Genomic DNA, 19739 nt, shown 5'->3' on the forward strand with positions numbered 1-19739 from the left:
TCATATTGAGAAAGTGTTTGTTGCTTGAGACGCGCTGTGGGAGTTGAATGACATCTCCATCCCTTCCCCCTCTGCAGACACGTCTTTTCTCCTCGTCCTCCTCTTTCTTCTCCCCTCACCAAACCTCTTTGCCAGTTTCGTCAGGTGCTGCCTGAAGGACGAGCCCACGAAGGTGTAGAGGATGGGGTTGAGGCAGCAGTGAGTGAGGGCCAGGCTCTTCGTCACCTGAGCCGCCTTATCCAGCACTTTACTTGTCCCGCAGTGGGTCACCAGAGCGAAGACCGAGTCCATCATTCGATAGACTTTCACCACATTGTAAGGCAGCTGTGTGAGCTTGCCTCTGCTTTCTACAGGGAGACCCTTCAGTGCTCGGGCCATGAAGAGCAGGAGCAGGTCGGCCACAGCCAGGTGGGTCAGGAAGGCATCCATGGTGGTCCTCAGGCGTTTGTGGTAGGCGTACACGATCACGAATAAACCGTTTCCCGCCAGTGCCACCACCAGACACATGGCGTACATGATGGGGAGGAAGTAGCCGGCAAAGGATCGGATGTCCGCCTTCTCGCATATGGTGGGGTAGTCGTCGTAGCTGAAGTTGAAGCTGCTGTTTGTCACACCGCGGTGAGGTTTGTCTTGTCTTGGGGTTTTTGTCTCGTAACTTCCTGTTTTATTTTGAAATCCTAACTCTCCTCTCGTTTCAGGTCACTTGCCCTTCCTCATGTGTCACCGGTCTGATTGTCTCTGATTGTTTCCACCTGTTCCCTTCACCCTCATGTGCTTATTGTAACTGTAAGCAAAACCGGCCAGTTTATGCAGACTGTTTTATTCTTTATTTTAGGGTTATTGTTCTTATGTTCAACTACGGTTTGGGTTATTTTCGTTGTCTTTTACACGTAGCGACTCCCCTCGCATAGCTACCTGCAGCAAAGGAGCGGACGGTTTTATTCGACACACCTGATCCCTCGTTTCCGCCCCAGTGCAATAAAATACCTGCCGTCAGCCCGGCACAGATAGGAAACCAAACCGGACGCCAGCTTTGCGGCATTTCTCGGACCGAAAGAACCATCAAAACAACTTTAGCTTAACACCCCTCGCCAAGCGGAACGAGGTAAGGAAGCTGGTTCCATTCACTTTGCTGCGGGTAGTGCGGAAGGGAGTCGCTGTCACGTTAAAGAGTCAGATGTGTCTCACGTGGCGATTTGTTTGTTCATTGTATTTTAACGTTCGTGTTTGGTTTTAATGATTAAAATCTTTGTAACTTGTAACTGTCATTACAGTTTTACGGTGCTACTACGGCAGACCAGATACAAAAATAAAGAGCCGTGTACATCAGTCAAGAGACTCAGAAGTTTGTATGGAGAAGCGGGGGGCCGTTACAGTAAAACTCGGAGCTACACTGTCTTCCTGACCCGTGTCGTCACCCGAAGACACAAAACTGACACATCGACCGTCAGACAAGACCGGATAACGCATCAAAGTGCACGCACTATAGACGCTCTAGAGACATGTATATGGAAGTTGAATGAAGCTTTTCACATGTAATACAAAAATGTTGTGGACTTTCCTGCTGTGTCAAAACTGATCACGAAATAATAATGATGATGATTATAACAACCAATGGTAAATATGTGTCATGTTGCAACATTATTTATTGTTTGTTTGAGGAGCGTAAACACTGTTTAAATTATCTGACTTAAATTTTGTTTGTACGCAACCAAACCCTTTTCTTTGCTTATAATATTTATGTTGCATCTGTTTCGTACTGAAACTATTACTGAATATATTATTCAATTGTAGTGTAATGTCTGGTTAAAGAAACAGCAGTGACTAAATTAGAGCGACCACTTGTAGTGTTTCTATTCAGGCATACTGCATATTACACCTAAAGATTAAGGCCTGATAGTCAAATTAGCAACGCAAGTAAAATAAAATGTCACTCGAAGCAGCAGCAACAAGTAAATCAGTTCCCATGCATCAAGACAGACCAGGCTCGTGGCAAAGAATAATTCCTGAGAACATCCGAGAGCTGCATGAAAATACTTTTTATAAGGCCTATGAGTCCTGGAAATTGTCAGCAAGAGAAGTTCGGACTGAATTGAAAAACTACTGCTCTCCAGATGATCTCGATAAAATCCAACGAAAAATTAGCACAAACCATGATATGGTGAGCCATCATTATGAGGCCCTTGTATGCAGCCAAACCACCACTCCAGATATCGTTGGTAAAATGGACACCTGCTCTGCTCTTACTGAAGAAATTCTTGCTCTTGTGAGTAAACGCAGAGACATCATCGATGGCAACTATAATGAACGAGTCGAGAAGGAGAGAGTGAGAATAGTGCTGAGTAAGGAAGAGCATGGCTCCATATTTGGACTTACAAATACTGAAACCGCATTTTCAGAAACATCACGGAACTCAGACCAATCAAATGCAATTTCCACAAGCTCTAGCAAACGACAAGATGCAGAAGCAGAACTCGCAGCCAAGCAAGCGGAGGTAAAGGCAACAAAAGACATTCTATCTCAGGAATCCAAGCTCAGAATACTGGAAGATGAATGGAAACTTGAAGAGGCGGCCATGTTGACTGAATTGGAGCGGAAAAGGACAGAGAGACAATCAAAGCTAGAAGAGGAAAGAAGGAACCTGCAGCAGCTTAAGGCAGAGAAGGAAGTCCAGGTAGCAGCTGCTAGAGTAAGAGCTTATAACAGTTTTGAAGATGTCCGCCAAGATGGCATGAACCATGAATCAGTCGCTGCTCAACAGGAGACCAGATATGAAGCTCGGCTAAATTCAAATGGGTCACCATCTCAACCTCGACTAGCACCTTTGCGAGCAACAACATCTGAAGATACCGTCTCTCTGGCCCAAGCAATAGCAAGCGCACTAAGCATAAATCGCTTGCCTGTACCTGAGCCAGAAACGTTTAATGGCGATCCTTTGAAATTCACTGATTGTAAGATGTCTTTTACAACCCTTATCGATCAGAAACCTCTCTCACCAAGCGAGAAGATGTGTTATCTAAAGATCTACCTCGTCGGAGAAGCCCGCAGAGCGGTGGAAGGGTTCTTCTATAGGAACTCTGAGGACGCATATACAGGCGCCTGGAAAGTCCTACATGAAAGATACGGAAACCCATTCCTCGTTCAAAAGGCCTTCAGAGACAAGCTCGCCAGATGGCCCAAAATCAGTGCGACTGATCCTTTAGCACTGAGAGATTTTACAGACTTTCTCCAAGGCTGCGCAGAGGCAATCCCACATGTTAGAGGTTTGACCATCTTGAATGATTGCGAAGAAAACCACAAGCTACTTCAAAAACTACCTGACTGGATTGTACGAAAGTGGGGCCGAATCGTCGACGATAACCTGTATAAATCGGGGGATTACCCCGATTTCAAAAGTTTCACAGCGTTCCTGAACAAAGAGGCCCGGATATCTTGCAACCCTATCACCTCCCCACATTGGATGAACTTTAATCCCACAGTCGAGAAGGAAGCCAGATCCCTCAATGCAACTGCCCAATTAAAGTACGCCACCCGAGATGCACCTGAAACGGCCAATTATAGGGGAAGACCCCCATGTGTGCTCTGCAAAGATGAAACGCATGGCATCGTCAGGTGCCCTTCTTTCGCTGCGAAATCTTTAGAAGACAAAAAGGCATTCATCCACGAAAACCGCCTCTGTTTTGGTTGCCTAAGGAAGGGACACATCAATAAAGACTGTAGAGGGCGACATGCATGTAATACCTGTGGTCGTAGGCATCCCACTTGCCTGCATAAGGAGTAGTTAAAAGGACATAACACTCCTAGATATTTGAACTAAAAGGGCCATTAAATGCTCTAGAAATCCTGTATAGCACAGTCGGTTAAAATGTTTATATCAGGATTTGGTGGGAGTGTAACTGTCAGCAGAACCGGCCAGTTTATGCAGACTGTTTTATTCTTTATTTTAGGGTTATTGTTCTTATGTTCAACTACGGTTTGGGTTATTTTCGTTGTCTTTTACACGTAGCGACTCCCCTCGCATAGCTACCTGCAGCAAAGGAGCGGACGGTTTTATTCGACACACCTGATCCCTCGTTTCCGCCCCAGTGCAATAAAATACCTGCCGTCAGCCCGGCACAGATAGGAAACCAAACCGGACGCCAGCTTTGCGGCATTTCTCGGACCGAAAGAACCATCGAAACAACTTTAGCTTAACACCCCTCGCCAAGCGGAACGAGGTAAGGAAGCTGGTTCCATTCACTTTGCTGCGGGTAGTGCGGAAGGGAGTCGCTGTCACGTTAAAGAGTCAGATGTGTCTCACGTGGCGATTTGTTTGTTCATTGTATTTTAACGTTCGTGTTTGGTTTTAATGATTAAAATCTTTGTAACTTGTAACTGTCATTACAGTTTTACGGTGCTACTACGGCAGACCAGATACAAAAATAAAGAGCCGTGTACATCAGTCAAGAGACTCAGAAGTTTGTATGGAGAAGCGGGGGGCCGTTACACTTATAGTCTGCGTCTCCCCTTTGTCTTGTGCCGAAGTGTTTCGTTCTTGTTCGTGCACCTAAGCCTTACCCACAGTCATTGTCGTTTTTGCCAAAGAGTTTCTTGCTACGCCACGTAAGTTGTTTTCTGTTTCCTCCTTGAGAGTGATTTTTTGTTTGTTAAAGTTTTCCAGTTTAGCTTTGTTTTGTGTTGTTTTGTAAACTGTTTTTCTTCCTCCCTTTTGGAGCGATTTATGTTAAGAGAGATTTAGTTAGTTGGTTGAGCCTCCTGTTTAGGTGAGCCTTTTCTTTTGCCCCATTTATTAGTAGTTTGGTTTTCCTCCTTCGGGAGCGCTTTTGATTTCTTGCTCTTGCCATTTGTTTGTCCTCCTTCGGGAGTGGTTGATGTTTAAAAGCTTTTTCTTTTTTCTAGTGTATGTTTTGTATTTATTAGGAAGTTCTTTTTCCCCAGTTATTGCTTGCCAAGTATTATATTATTTATAGATATAGTTAGTGAGATTTTCATAGCCTTCTTGTTTGTCACTCTGCATTGAGGTTCTGAAATCAATAAAGTGTGCTGGTACGTGATATTCTCTGCTTCTGAGTCCTCATTCCAGTCCAGGCCTGACACTGTTGTCATGGTAGTAGTAGTCATCGCCCTCTGCAGTATCCATGCTAATCTGATAAAGTTGTGAGGGAAGACATTTTGGATTACTCGTCTTTATAGCTCTCCTCGTGCAACACGTGTCGAGTATCTTTGGAGAAAAGTAAGTTAGTACTCAGCTAACCAGAGGCAGAGTGAAGGTGAAGTGTTAAATGTTGCTGGGATCAAGTAAATAAAAGTATGATTCAAATCATCAGTTTGGATTGCCACGCCTCTTAGTGCTCTGCCAACTATCCGCACTAGATCATGTTTGGCTTTGTACAGAGCCAACGTGAAACCAGAACTTCCAGGTTCTGTTCCAGATAAATTAAAACCTCATTTGAAATCTCACTGACATTGAACTACACTGAAATTGACGCTTTTTTTGTTTTTGGCTAAACCTGAACAGCAGATCATGTCACGCTGGGACTTCTGAGGCGAGGATTTCATAGTCCGGGAACCACACGCATTTTAATTTGCAGCAAACTGCTACAACTACGTAACACAACAGAAAAAGAACATTTAAGCAGCTTATCTTAGGTAACTGCAGGATTTACAGTAGAGCTATAACCACATTGGAATCATGTGGTCTGTAGCTCGTCACCCAAATCACTCATGTGGACACTTTCATCAAACCGAAACCAAATTTAAGATTAGTCATCAGAAACTTATTTTCTTTAACAGGAACAGAAAAGACAAAGTTGTCCACAGATGGAAACTTTATTTCTCATGGTTTCTTTAAACATTCAGCTTGAACGACACTTTTTACATTGGGAGAACCTTGGCCAAGTGATAATTTTACTGTAAAGCTAATAGTAGATGTAGAGAGTGTCTGTATTTATTATTCTCATTTCAATAAAGATTTACGCTGCACACTGAGCTCTAACTGTAGATGCTCTAGAAAAGGAAAACATATCTCTTGTGTAAACCACTCCAACCTTTTTTTTATTTTTCCAGTTGTAGTCTTATTATTGTGTCTTGATGAAATCAGAGTGGACATCAGCTGTTAACATCTGGTATGTCCTGACCTGCCCTCTTCCTCTCTGTTGCACCATCATCACAGAGATAAATAAAATGCTGGTTCTCCCTCTCTGTAGTGAAGGGCGGAGGAGGATAGATTCCATAACGGCTGCTTGTATAAACTATCAGATTCCCCTGGAGATCCCCCCGCTGACGTTTGTCCTCTGCATAATTTAATTCACTGAAAAGAAAATTAGTTGTTGATTAACTTTTAAACCTTCCTATGTGCATCACTCCTACGACTGCTGGTGGGCACACAGCTGGACCCCCTGCAGTTTGCTTACCAGCCTGGGATTGGGGTGGATGACTCAGTTACCTACCTGCTGCACAGATCCCTGCTACACCTGGAGGACAGCAGGAACACTGTGAGGGTCATGTTTTTTGACTTCTCAAGTGCATTCAACACCATCCAGCCTTCACTGCTCAAAGTGAAGATGGAGAACGTGGGAGTGGACCAACACCTGGCTGCATGGACAACGGATTACCTCACCAAGAGACCACAGTATGTGAGGCTCCATCACTGTGTGTCTGACGTGGTGCTCTGCAGCACAGGTGCCCCTCAGGGTACGGTGCTCTCCCCTTTCCTCTTCACCCTCTACACCTCCGACTTCACCCACAACACCACCCACTGCCACATCCAGAAGTTCTCAAATGACACAGCCATCGTTGGATGTGTTCCTGAGGGGAATGACCTGGAGTACAGGGCGGTCATCACAGACTTCGTCAGCTGGAGTGAGCTCAACCAGCTTCAGCTGAACACCAGCAAGACGAAGGAGATGATCGTGAACTTCCGGAAAAAAGCATCCAACTTAACACCAGTGAACATCCAGGGATTGGACATAGAGGTGGTGGAGAACTACAAATTCCTGGGTGTTCACCTCAACAACAAACTGGACTGGTCCGACAACACACATGCCCTCTATAAGAAGGGCCAGAGCCGCCTCCACCTGCTGAGGAGGCTGAGGTCCTTCGGAGTGTGCAGGGCTCTCCTCAGGACTTTTAATGACTCTGTGGTGGCCTCAGCAATCTTCTACGCTGTGGTCTGCTGGAGGGGGGGTAGCACGGACAGAGACAGGAGCAGGCTCAACAGACTGATAAGAAGAGCGAGCTCTGTCCTGGACTGTCCTCTGGACTCCATTGAGGAAGTGGGGGACAGAAGGATGTTAGCCAAGCTGGCGTCCATCATGGGCAACACCTCTCACCCCCTACATGACAATGTGGGGTCCCTGAGCAGCTCCTTCAGCAGCAGACTGTTACACCCACGGTGTAAGAAGGAGAGGTTCCGCAGGTCCTTCATCCCGGCTGCAGTCAGGCTCTACAACACCAGCACCACCTGATAATGTTGTAGTCACTGTCTATTATCTTTATCTCCACTCAACCTCTCACCATAGCTGTATTTGTATTTTTATTTTTCTTATTTATTTTTTATTTTTTTACTCAGATCACTACTATGCACAATAATATTAAACACTTTACATCTATATTTATATCATGGTCACTTATAATGGTTACATTGCAATATTTATATTTTCCTTTATACTATCTTGTAGTATTATTTATATTATGGTCACTTACTTTTAATTATTTTTTCTGTATCATGGTCACTACTGTTGCAATATTACTTATAATACTTTTGTTTTCATTACAATAACACTTACATCACTCCACTTTCTCCCCAGTACCTGCTTTTGCACAGTGTCTGTTTTGCAGGTTGTTTTTTGTTTTTGTTTTCTGTATATTTTTACTCTCATTATGTGTAGTTTAGTAGTGTATATATTTTGATCTTTCTTTTTTATTGTTGCTTCGGCACTGTTATTTAAATTCTGTTTTTCTCTTTTTTGCTGTAACAAGTGAATTTCCCCGTTGTGTGGATAAATAAAGAAATCTAATAATCTAATCATTTAGCATTCTTTTTTAATCTGTGGCTGCATTAAACCAAGTTTTACATTTCACCGTTACTTTATGGAAAAAGGGACCATGCAGCAGTCCCTGCAGCGTGACGCATATTAAAGCATAAAAAATAGTGCATATCTTCAATGACTGTATTAATTTGAATATATGTAAAGTAACAGTCCCACTATTGGATTATTGGTTTATTATTAATGAAGCGGGTTAGTAGACATTTACTGTCAAAGCTAGATCTTTTGTGTTGAGAAATCAATTTCAATCGTATTTCACAATCTCATCAAATGTTTGTGTGTAAAATATGAATCAGAGAGTAACACCATTTAATGCATTAGTAACAATAATCCTGTGTTATTATATGTAAAGCAGTATGTTATTATGACCGTATCATCATACATATCAACATGTGCTGTTACACTCTCTACTTGTACGCAGTGAAATACTTTTACTTGTGTAAGGGTACATCAGAATTATGAGGTATTTTCAAATACACCTGATTAACAGTGAAACACACGAAGTATGTACATTAAAGAAACAGTCGGTGTTCTCTATGTTAAATCCCAGTGTTCGATCAAGCAGGTATTTGAAGAGTTGGTGGAGCATCAGGAATCAAAAGCAGAATTTAAAAACAAAGCTGAAATCAAACTGCAGGAAAGATGAAGCAGCACGTACTGTCTGATTGATACTCACTGTGTTTCATTCACCTCTCAGTCCTGTGTGTCTACCCGATGCACAACACACTAAATACTTTGTTATGTGTCGGCATGAGTTCTGTGCAGCAGAGGCTGCGTCTGGTGGGAATCAGCTGAGTGGGCGGGAGGTGAGGAAAGCTGGCTTTATGCTTTTTGTCTGGCACTGTGGAAACGCTGATTAATGCACGATCGACACTTCATTAAGTACTTTACAGTTTTGAGGGTCTAACATTTAATGTTTTCACTTTATACCATTTATTACCTAATTTCATAGGGACATTTTGTACTTTTTACTCCACTTTATTTCATATCAATATATAAAACCACATCAAAAAATACATTAATTTCATATAAATATATAAAATAAAGCTCCTATAATTTATTAGGATGCATAACAAAGCACAAAGTGTATAACTGCTGTAAAAATAAATCAAAGCTGTGACTCCATCTTGTGGTCACATTATAACAAACATTACGAAACAGATTATGAGATTCTTTTCATGAACTGCAGCAGCAGCTGTGTCTCTGAAGACTCAAATGTTTAGTTTTAATTAGATGATGTGAAACTGTTTTAATTATTGATATAGAAGCAAGTCAGTCAGGAATAGAAAAAAGTTCCCTACGTTTTAATTAACATGTGTATAGTGTGACATTTATGATGTAGTTTAGTATCCTACAGGACAGATCCCTCTGTTGGTTAATGTTTAACTTGTTTTTTTTCAAGTGAGTTTTGATTATTCAAATTCTCCATTTAGAAAACGCTTGTTAGAAGAAGCAGAAATTATTTGAACCTCAAATTAGTGTGTGACAAACAGAAAACCAGGCATGTCAATATCTGATTACATTTTTTTTATTTTGTATTAGTACAAAAAAAAATAGTTCTGTGAGACGATTGCTGAGACAATTGCCATGCTATGACGATTTCATAACATGGCAGTTACTGCAAAGCTTGTTTGATGGACAGCTCAAGTGGTACTACTGGTTTTATCACTGGTCCCTTGGTAGGTTTGTGAGGCTAAACAGCAGGAGAGAAAGAGATGCACAATTATTTATCAAACAACAATATCAGTTGTTATTAATCTTCTCATCAAAAGGTAGTTTCTGAAGATATTGCACAAAACACAGGAGATGGAAAAAAAAAACATAAAACAAGTTTACCTTTAGCCCAAGGCCGCATGCTTGAGGAAAGCGAAGACAAAAAAGTTTTCCAATTCTTCCCCGTTCTCTCTGTAACAAAAATAGAAAAGAAACAGAGCATTTTTTTTTTTTTTTTTATCATTATCATTACTATTATACAACATTTATACAATCATCTCCTTTAACTGAGCTACATTTTTGCATAACAAACATGTAGGAGCTCTCTCTCTCTCTCTCTCTCTCTCTCTCTCTCTCTCTCTCTCTCTCTCTCTGCACTCTAACAGTGTGATGATAAAACACCATACGAATCATGGACCTTCTGACAAAACTAGAGAAGATGCTCGTCCATCATCTTACCTGAGGAGGAGCAGGCTGTCTGAGATCAGCTGACTCCAGATCAGCTGTCTCCAGATCAGCTGCATCAGAGGAAGTGAAGGTCGTGATGAGCAGGAAAACCTGCAGACACAACACGGCCAGCAGTAACTTTTTGTCCATGACTGATAAACTGAAGTGTCTGATGCAGCTGGGAATCACACACACACTTTATAGTCACTGCCCAACAACGACTTCCATGCGAACAAAGGGGAACCAGCAACGCAATAACACAACATTATGTCATCAGCAAGATACACAATTTATGAATCCAAAGTTTCACAATCATACAACACCACACCTGCATAGTAGAAAAACAAGATCAAGTGGTACTTCTGGTTTCCATCAAACTAATCACTGAGGTTTCTCTGCACGACAAAGGATCGTTCCAATGTTCTTCGAATGAAGGTGGAACTGAACAGCAGGAGAGAAAGAAATACACAATTAATTATCAAACAACAAACCACTGGGTCAGTTGTTATAATCTTCTAATCAAAAGGTAGTTTCTGAAGATATTGCACAAAACACGGGAGATGGAAAAAAACAAACATTAAACAAGTTTACCTTTAGCCCAAGGCCGCATGCTCCAATAAAGCGACGACATCCTCTAGGTTTCAATGTTGTCTTGATATTTCTTCCCTTTCCATTTGCATGTGTATAGTGTGAAATTTAGGATGTAGTTTTGTATCCAACAGGACAGCTCCCTCTGCTGGTTAATGTTTAACTTGTTTTTTTTAAGGTGAGTTTGGATTATTCAAATTCACCATTTAGAAAACACTTGTTAGAATAAGCTGAAATTATTTTAACCTCCAATGAGTGTGTGATAAAACAGAAAACCACACATGCCAATGTCTGATGAAATTTTTTTTATTTTGAATTAACAGAAAAAAAGTATTGGTTCTGTGAGACAGACGATTGGTAATATAGATTTCAGAGCATGGCAGTTACTACAAAGCTTGTTTGATGGGCAGCTCAAGTGGTGCTACTGGTTTCCATCACACTGATCACTGAGGTTTCTCTGCACGACGAAGGATCGTTTCAAGCTTCTCCTGAGGATCGGGCTGCTAAACAGCAGGAGAGAAAGAGATGCACAATTATTTATCAAACAACAATATCAGTTGTTATTATTTATCTTCTCATCAAAAGTGAGTTTCTGAAGATATTGCACAAAACACAGGAGATGGAAAAAAAAAACATAAAACAAGTTTACCTTTAGCCCAAGGCCACATCCTCAAATAAAGCGAAGACATCCTCTAGGTTTCGATGTTGTCTTGATATTTTTTCCCTTTCTTCCCAGTTTTATCTGTAACAAAAACAGAAAAGAAATAGAGCATTATGATCCACAGAAAATCTTCTCCTTTAACTGAGCTACATTTTTGCTTAACAAATACGATTGCTTGGCTTTGGAAGAGTTGTGTGCTCTGCTGAGTCACGTTTAAAAAAAACTAAATCACAAAATGTAAAACAGAATCAAAAGTTTTGCTCTCTCTCTCTCTCTCTCTCTCTCTCTCTCTCTCTCTCTCTCTCTCTCTCTCTCCCTCTCTCTCTCTCTCTCTCTCTCTCTCTCTCTGCACCCTAACAATGTGATGAGAAAACACCATACTCATCATTGACCTTCTTACAAAACTAGAGAAGCTGCTCGTCCATCATCTTACCTGAGGAGGAGGAGGCTGTCTGAGATCAGCTGTCTCCAGATCAGCTGTCTCCAGATCAGCTGCATCAGAGGAAGTGAAGGTTGTGATGAGCAGGAAAACCTGCAGACACAACACAGCCAGCAGTAACTTTTTGTCCATGACTGATAAACTGAAGCGTCTGATGCAGCTGGGAATCACACACACTCTTTATAGTCACTGCCCAACAACGACTTCCATGTGAACAAAGAGGAACCAGCAACCCAATAACACAACATTATGTCATCAGCAAGATTACAATATTTATGAATCCGAAGTTTCAAAATCATATAACACCACACCTGCATAGTAGAAAAACAAGCTATTGCCTAGTTTACCTTAATGTAACAAAATATGTTAAATTAAAATGTTTAAAAGCACAGAACCACTCACATTTAGCAGCAAATTTTATGAGTGATTAGTTATATCCAGTAATTGATTTAATATACACATTTTTTTATTGTTCAACCTTTTGTGTAAATGGTTTAAATGCAAATGTAATAATTAATATTAAATCGATCTCCTTCCAGGGATGAACATTGGAAATTAATAGATGCTCAAAATTCAGTGATTCGTTGCATCAGATAATTGCTGTGCAATCCTCTATGTATTTTGTTTGTCCCTATATTAAAATAGGTAAAATGAAAGAATACGTATCATTTGTGGAGGGTTTCCAGTTTTTAACTGAGCAGCTCCCAGTTAGGTTAATATCAAGTTAAATTGTTAAATACAAAACTCACACACAGACTTTGGTTTAAAATCAGTTAACCAGAAATTTGATTGTAATTCAAAAATAGATGTAGCAATCTGTCTTACTTCATCTGTCTTTCTTAATCATAACATTTCTGAGAAACTGGGGCCCCTTAACTTGCAAAACATTATACATAGATGGATTACTTCATAAGTTTTACATGCAATGATTGCATATTGGTATTTAGTATATTGTGGCATTTAGCGTTGGGTATTATATGTGCAGAGTGTTAGTATCTGTCATGATAGAAAGGCATGAGCCTAATAGCTGCATTTCATCTACTGGAGGAAAAACCAACTCACTATTCCTGACTGAAACAAGTCAGTCAGGAATAGTAAAAAGTTTCCTACGTGTCAATTGCATGTGTATAGTGTGAAATTTAGTATGTAGTTTAGTATCCAACAGGACAGCTCCCTCTGTTGGTTAATGTTTCACCATTTAGAAAACACTTGTTAGAAGAAGCTGAAATTATTTTAAACTCAAATGAGTGTTTGACAAACAGAAAAGCACACATGTCAATAACTGATTACATTATTTTTATTTTGCATTAACGGAAAAAAAAGTATTGGTTCTGTGAGACAGACGATTGGTAATATAGATTTCATAGCATGGCAGTTACTTCAAAGCTTGTTTGATGGGCAGATCAAGTGGTACTTCTGGTTTCCATCAAACTGATCACTGAGGTTTCTCTGCACGGCGAAGGATCGTTCCAATGTTCTTCGAACGAAGGTGGGCCTAAACAGCAGGAGAGAAAGAGATGCACAATTATTTATCAAACAACAAACCACTGCGTCAGTTTTTATTAATCTTCTCATCAAAGATTCTTAGTTTCTTAATATATTGCACAAAACACAGGAGACCGAAAAAAACGAACATAAAACAAGTTTACCAATGGAACAATGGAACATGCTCCAGGATGGTGAAGACAAGAACGTTCCAAGTTCCAAACCTTTCCAGTTCCCAGACCTCTCTGTAACAAAAAAAGAAAAGAAACAGAGCGTTATTATCATTTTCATTATTATTATACATCATTTATACAAACATCTCCTTTAACTGAGCTACATTTTTGGATAACAAACATTAAGGATCTCTCTCTCTCTCTCTCTCTCTCTCTCTCTCTCTCTCTCTCTCTCTCTCTCTCTCTCTCTCTGCACTCTAAGAGCGTGATGATAAAACACCATACGAATCATGGACCGTCTGACAAAACTAGAGAAGCTCCTCGTCCATCATCTTACCTGAGGAGGACGAGGAGGCTGTCTGAGATCAGCTGTCTCCAGATCAGCTGTCTCCAGATCAGCTGCATCAGAGGAAGTGAAGGTCGTGATGAGCAGGAAAACCTGCAGACACAACACGGCCAGCAGTAACTTTTTGTCCATGACTGATTAACTGAATTGCTGATGCAGCTGGGAATCACACACACTATTTATAGTCACTGCCCAACAACGACTTCCATGTGAACAAAGAGGAACCAGCAACCCAATAACACAACATTATGTCATCAGCAAGATTACACAATTTATTCAGCTAGACTTTAACAGTCATATTACACAAAAAAATATGTTAAATTAAAAAGTCTAAAAGCACGGAAATGCAACTTAACTTAGAAGTGATGACATTTAACAGATCACATTAAGCAGCCCATTTAATGAGTTATTAGTTGTATCCAGTAATTGATTTAAAAACCTTTTGTGTAAATGGTTTAAATGCAAATGTCATAATTAATATTAAATAGATGTCCTTACAGGGATGAACATTGGAAATTATCAGATGCTACAATGTCAGTGATTCGTTGCATCAGATAATTGCTGTGCAATCCTTTATGTATTTTATCCGTCCCTACATTAAAATAGTTAAAATTAAAGAATATATATTATTTGTGGAGGGTTTCCAGTTTTGAACTGAGCAGCTCCCAGTTAGGTTAATATCAAGTTAAATTGTTGAATAAAAAACTCACACACAGACTATGGTTTAAAATGAGGGAACTAGAAATACGATTGTAATTCAAAAATAGATGTAGCAATCTGTCTTACTTCATCTGTCTTTCTTAATGATACAATTTCTGAGGAACTGGTCACCTCTCACCCTTAACTAACTTACTTCATACGTCTTACATGCAATGATTGCATATTGGTATTTGGTATATTGTGGCATTTAGCGTCGGGTTAATATGTGCAGAGTGTTAGTATCTGTTGTGATAGAAAGGCATGAGCCTGATAGCTTCTTTTCATCTACTGAAGGAAAAACTGACAGCCAGTATAACAACACTAAAAATTTCGAAGAACGGCAACAAGAGACACAAACAACGACAAAGGGAACCAACCGAACTCGTAGACACAAACAATGAACGCAAACAGTTGAAAAAAGATCCCAAAGAGACAAGTCACAGAGTAATTGTATTTGCGTGATGTGACGTCAGTGTGTGCTCTTCAGCAGAAACACGTCATACAAGTAACTTGATTACTCATTAACACGGCAAGTGTGGTTATTGGGACAGACAGTGTTGGGAAGGATACTTTCAAAACGTATTCCGTTACAGAATACAGAATACATGCACAAAAATGTAATCTGTAACGTATTCCATTACATTAACTAATCTGAGTAACGTATTCTGAATACTTGGAATACTTCCGGTTTGTATTGCATTTTTTAAGTGTATGATTGCGGCGTTGTTATAGTCAGTGGAGCAGCAGCAGTTTAAAATCTCTCTCCGCCGATGCGTCGGGCCAGCTGGATGTCCGGCTCCCATCCACTCCCACCTCTGTGCCGGTCCCACCGGAGGCTGAAGCCCCGCCCTGCGCCAAGGCTGCCTCGCGCCGTGCAGCGATCGTTTCGGCGTCGAGTCTATTTTTTGCGCTTGACGCGAGCGTATCGCTCCAGGAATCACACTGAAAAATGATTTTAAACGATATTGATGACATATTTTATATGATATAAATGATAAAGCATGCATCCCATAGTTTGTATTCCCCTTCTGTTGTCCTGGAGTTTTAAATTTACCAATTTGACCGATCACATTATTAAATGCCCCCCTCCATACAGACACACAAGCAGTCATAAAGATAAAAAGAGAGGGGGGGGGGCGGAGAATACGTCATTTACCCTCGACACCCGACATTGAACGGAGCAAACAGCGGAGAAGTTCTTGAAGATAGATGACATTAAATTGGGACGCTGTTGCAGTTAATGTTGGAGCAACAAGTGACCATATGCTTTTATACTACTGGGTCAACGGGTGATATTATTTTAGCGTCGCTTCAGCGTCCGGTGTGAACCCTGCGTGCCTCGCTGGTCTCCTGCAGAGCCATGACAGCGGAGCTCTGGAAGCGCAGGTCGGTCTTCTCTCACCAGGCGCTGGAAGGGCAGCTTGCGGATCAGCAGCTCCGTAGATTTCTGGTAGCGACGGAACTCTCTCAGAGCCACGGTCCCGGGCCTGTAACGGTCCCGAGCCGGTCGCGGTGAGGCTCCTTCACGCCGCCGGGGGCCCGGGCGATCTTACGGCAGCCCTGGTCTCCAGCTGCTTCCTGGGGGCTTTGCCTCCGGTGGATTTACGAGACAGTGATTAAACTCGTGAAACAGAGAAGTACCGTCATGTAATCCACTGATTTCAACAATGTAACTGTATTCTGAATACCATCTATTTAATTTGTAACTGTAACGGAATACAGTTACTCATAATTTGTATTCTAAATACGTAACGCCGTTACATGTATTCCGTTACTCCCCAACACTGGGGACAGATCCTGTCGGTTCTGTCAACAACAAGAGGTGGAGGCAGAGCTACACTTCCTACACTGCAGTCTGAGGAAAGGAACCACACACGTTTGGAAGTTGACTAGAAATGAGAAATTACACATGATTTTAGGTCTTTGGGCCTCAAACAAAACTTAAACAAAACCTTTCGGGAGCATCTGGATGATAGGTGTATATGATTTTTTTTAAATGTCCGAGTAGAAACCTCTGCACTGTAAAAACCTCATGTTCTGTGGGTTTCAGGATGTTAATGCATCAAACTTCCTAATTATTGAATACTTTACATCGTCTTGTTTGAGATCTCTGGATTTGTCCTTTTATTACCTTTACTAAAGTGATCAGGCCACTTTTCATCAACAACGTACATTTTCATTTCACGAAAAAGGTGAACGAGCAGAGGAAAGGTCATGTTAGAGCAAGACCATACACCTTTTACAAAGCAACAGCGCCCTCTGCAACCATAAATGAATCATTAATAATGTTACTCAGTCGTATCATAGGTTTTAAAGTAGGATAGTTGCCTGATGCTGATGATGCAGCAGCATTCTCCCTGTTCCAATTCATAGAACCATCCAACTAATTGTGAAGCTGTTGTTTTAAATTGAAAAGGTCAAAACCATTTTTCCCAACTGGGGCCTGGCGAGGCCGGGACGTAGACATGTCATCTCCGTGTTGTTCATGTCTGCATGTCAAGAACAATGACGTGAAATATATTTAGTAAATATGAATGTATTTTTAATTTATATCTAATATGTGCCAGTTATGGCCTTTAATTTTCATAAAAAACATATCCGTGATATTCCATTTCATGATACTTGTTACAGTTTTTCTCAATTGCTTAAGCACGATTTTCAAAACACGGCCCGCGTTTTCAAAACACTACACACAATTAGCACAACCACACACCCAATTAGCAAAACACTACAGATCCTTTGCAAAATTAAACACTCTTGTAAAAACTATACACTCCTTTTTAAAAACCACACTTTGTTACTATATGAAACACACACGTTTCACATTACTATACTCTGTTTGCACGAGTTACACTCTGCTGTGATAAACCTAAAACACTTTTAGCACTTCTACTTCCCTATGATTAGAGTAGGCTACTATCAACAAAGTACAAATATAATGTAAATTCACCAAACACTACACAAGACCAATGTTGCAGACTGAAGAAAATCATTTATTTCTCAACACGCCCAAAATGTTGACATAGAGATTCATAATACTGTAACCAAACGTCACTTTACGTATTGTAAGTTAAAAAAAAAATGTTTACTATCTCCCTCTCTTGCTGTTCTGTGAATATAGGAGGCCTTCCCCCTTGTCGTCCCTGACCCTCAATCCTATGTAGAAAAAAAAACAGTATACAATAGTACAGTAATTTCACAGGAAAAGGTAACAGTAGTGCTGATAGTGCATAGAATACAGTACTGTAAGCAGTGACTGAAACCATGCAGATGTTTTTGATATGATGATATTTTTACAACACCTATTTTCCAGTCAAAATGTTCTCATCACACTTGCCACTGTATATCGGCTTAGATTTGGCTGTACTCGCAGTCCAGCATCCCTCAGCGCCAGGCTGTGGTTGACAACGTGGTCAACCAGTGTTGCGCGGATCTCATTTGTCAGATTCGGTCCTCTTTGAGCACCTTCTTGTCTTCCTCTTCCTCTTCCTCTTCCTCCCCTTCCTCCTCCTCCTCGTCCTCCTCCTCGTCCTCCTCGTTCTCCTCGTTCTCCTCATCCTCCTCGTTCCCCTCTTCCTAGTCCTCCTCCTCGTCCTCCTCGTTGTCCTCGTTCTCCTCGTCCTCCTCGTCCTCCTTGACCTCCTCCTCCTCCTCGTCTTACTCTTTCTCTGACTCTTTCCATTGTGCTTGGGGAACGATGAACTCACCCACTGCTTTTTATAGTGCTTACACACCTGATTGTTGTGTCTACAATTAAGCAAACAAGTGTTTGCACACCTGATGACTGTGTTGAACCAATTGGTTGGACGGTGTGGTAATTTGACAGTCAGTGCTTTGGTATTGCAAGGACGTGACTTCCTGATAGATTTTTGTGTGTAATGTATGTAAAGTGTGTTTAGTGTTTTGCAAATCACTGTGTGTAGAGTTTTGCAACAAGTGTGAGGTTGACAATGTGCTTATAGTTGTGCAAATATGGGCTGATGTTTTGCTTCTTGAGTGTAAGGTTTTGCTAATAGTGTACTACTTTTAATTTTGGTGTGTCAATCCAAAAAAACTGTAATGTCTCGTGTGGAAATTCAAGTAATCGTCCATAATAAGTGTCATTAAGCTTTAAAACGTGTTTCTGCGACCATCAAATATACCGCAGGACATGAAGTAGACGCGCATCCAATATAAAAGTGCGGCTGGTGACCGTGTTTAACAAACCTCAGACTTCATGGTTCTGAGATGTGTCCAGCGGAGAAACAGTGAAGTTAATCAGGAACCAGCATCGTCATGGTTTACTCTCAGGATGAGAAGCTGCTGCTGACACACACACACACACACACACACACACACACACACACACACACACACACACACACACCCACACACAAATACACACACACACAAACACACACACACACACACACACACACAAACACACACACACAGACACACACATACACCCACCCACAGATACACCCACAAATATACACACACACACCCACACACAAATACACACACACACAAACACACACACACACACACACACACAGACACACACATACACCCACCCACAGATACACCCACAAATATACACACACACACCCACACAAACACACACACACAAACACACACACATTACGAAACAGATAATGAGATTATTTTCATGAACTGCAGCAGCAGCTGTATCTCTGAAGACTGAAATGTTTAGTTTTAATTTGATGATTTCAAACTGTTTTAATTACTGATTTGGAAACAAGTCAGTCAGGAATAGTAAAAAGTTCACAACGTTCATTTACATATGTTTGGTGTGATATTTAGGATGTAGTTTAGTATCCAACAGGACAGCTCCCTCTGTTGGTTATTGTTTAACTTGTTTTTTTTACAGTTTTTCTCGATTGCTTAAGCACGATTTTCAAAATAGGGCCCGGTGTTTCAAAACACTAAACACAATTGTCACAACCACACACCCAATCAGCAGAACACCTCAGATCCTTTGCAAAATGAAACACTCTTGTAAAAACTATACACTAATTTGTCAAAACCATATTTTGTTACCATATGAAACACACCCGTTTCATATGACTTAATTCTGTTTGAACACTGCTGTTGCTAACCTAAAACACTTTTAGCAATTCCAGTTCTCAGTGATTAG

General features: G+C 40.9%; 1 protein-coding gene across 1 annotated transcript; it reads right to left on the minus strand.

Annotated features, from left to right (window-relative positions):
- LOC133018274 (atypical chemokine receptor 4-like) lies at positions 1-5140 on the minus strand. Its single transcript, XM_061084595.1, has 3 exons — positions 5098-5140; positions 3318-3321; positions 1-598 (listed from the first exon to the last, which is right to left on the minus strand). The coding sequence occupies exons 1-3, from the start codon at positions 5138-5140 to the stop codon at positions 1-3; spliced, it is 645 nt and encodes a 214-aa protein (XP_060940578.1).
- Positions 5141-19739: the final 14599 nt, after the last annotated feature.

Source organism: Limanda limanda, chromosome 13 (assembly GCF_963576545.1).
Source record: "Limanda limanda chromosome 13, fLimLim1.1, whole genome shotgun sequence".
NCBI lineage: Eukaryota > Metazoa > Chordata > Actinopteri > Pleuronectiformes > Pleuronectidae > Limanda > Limanda limanda.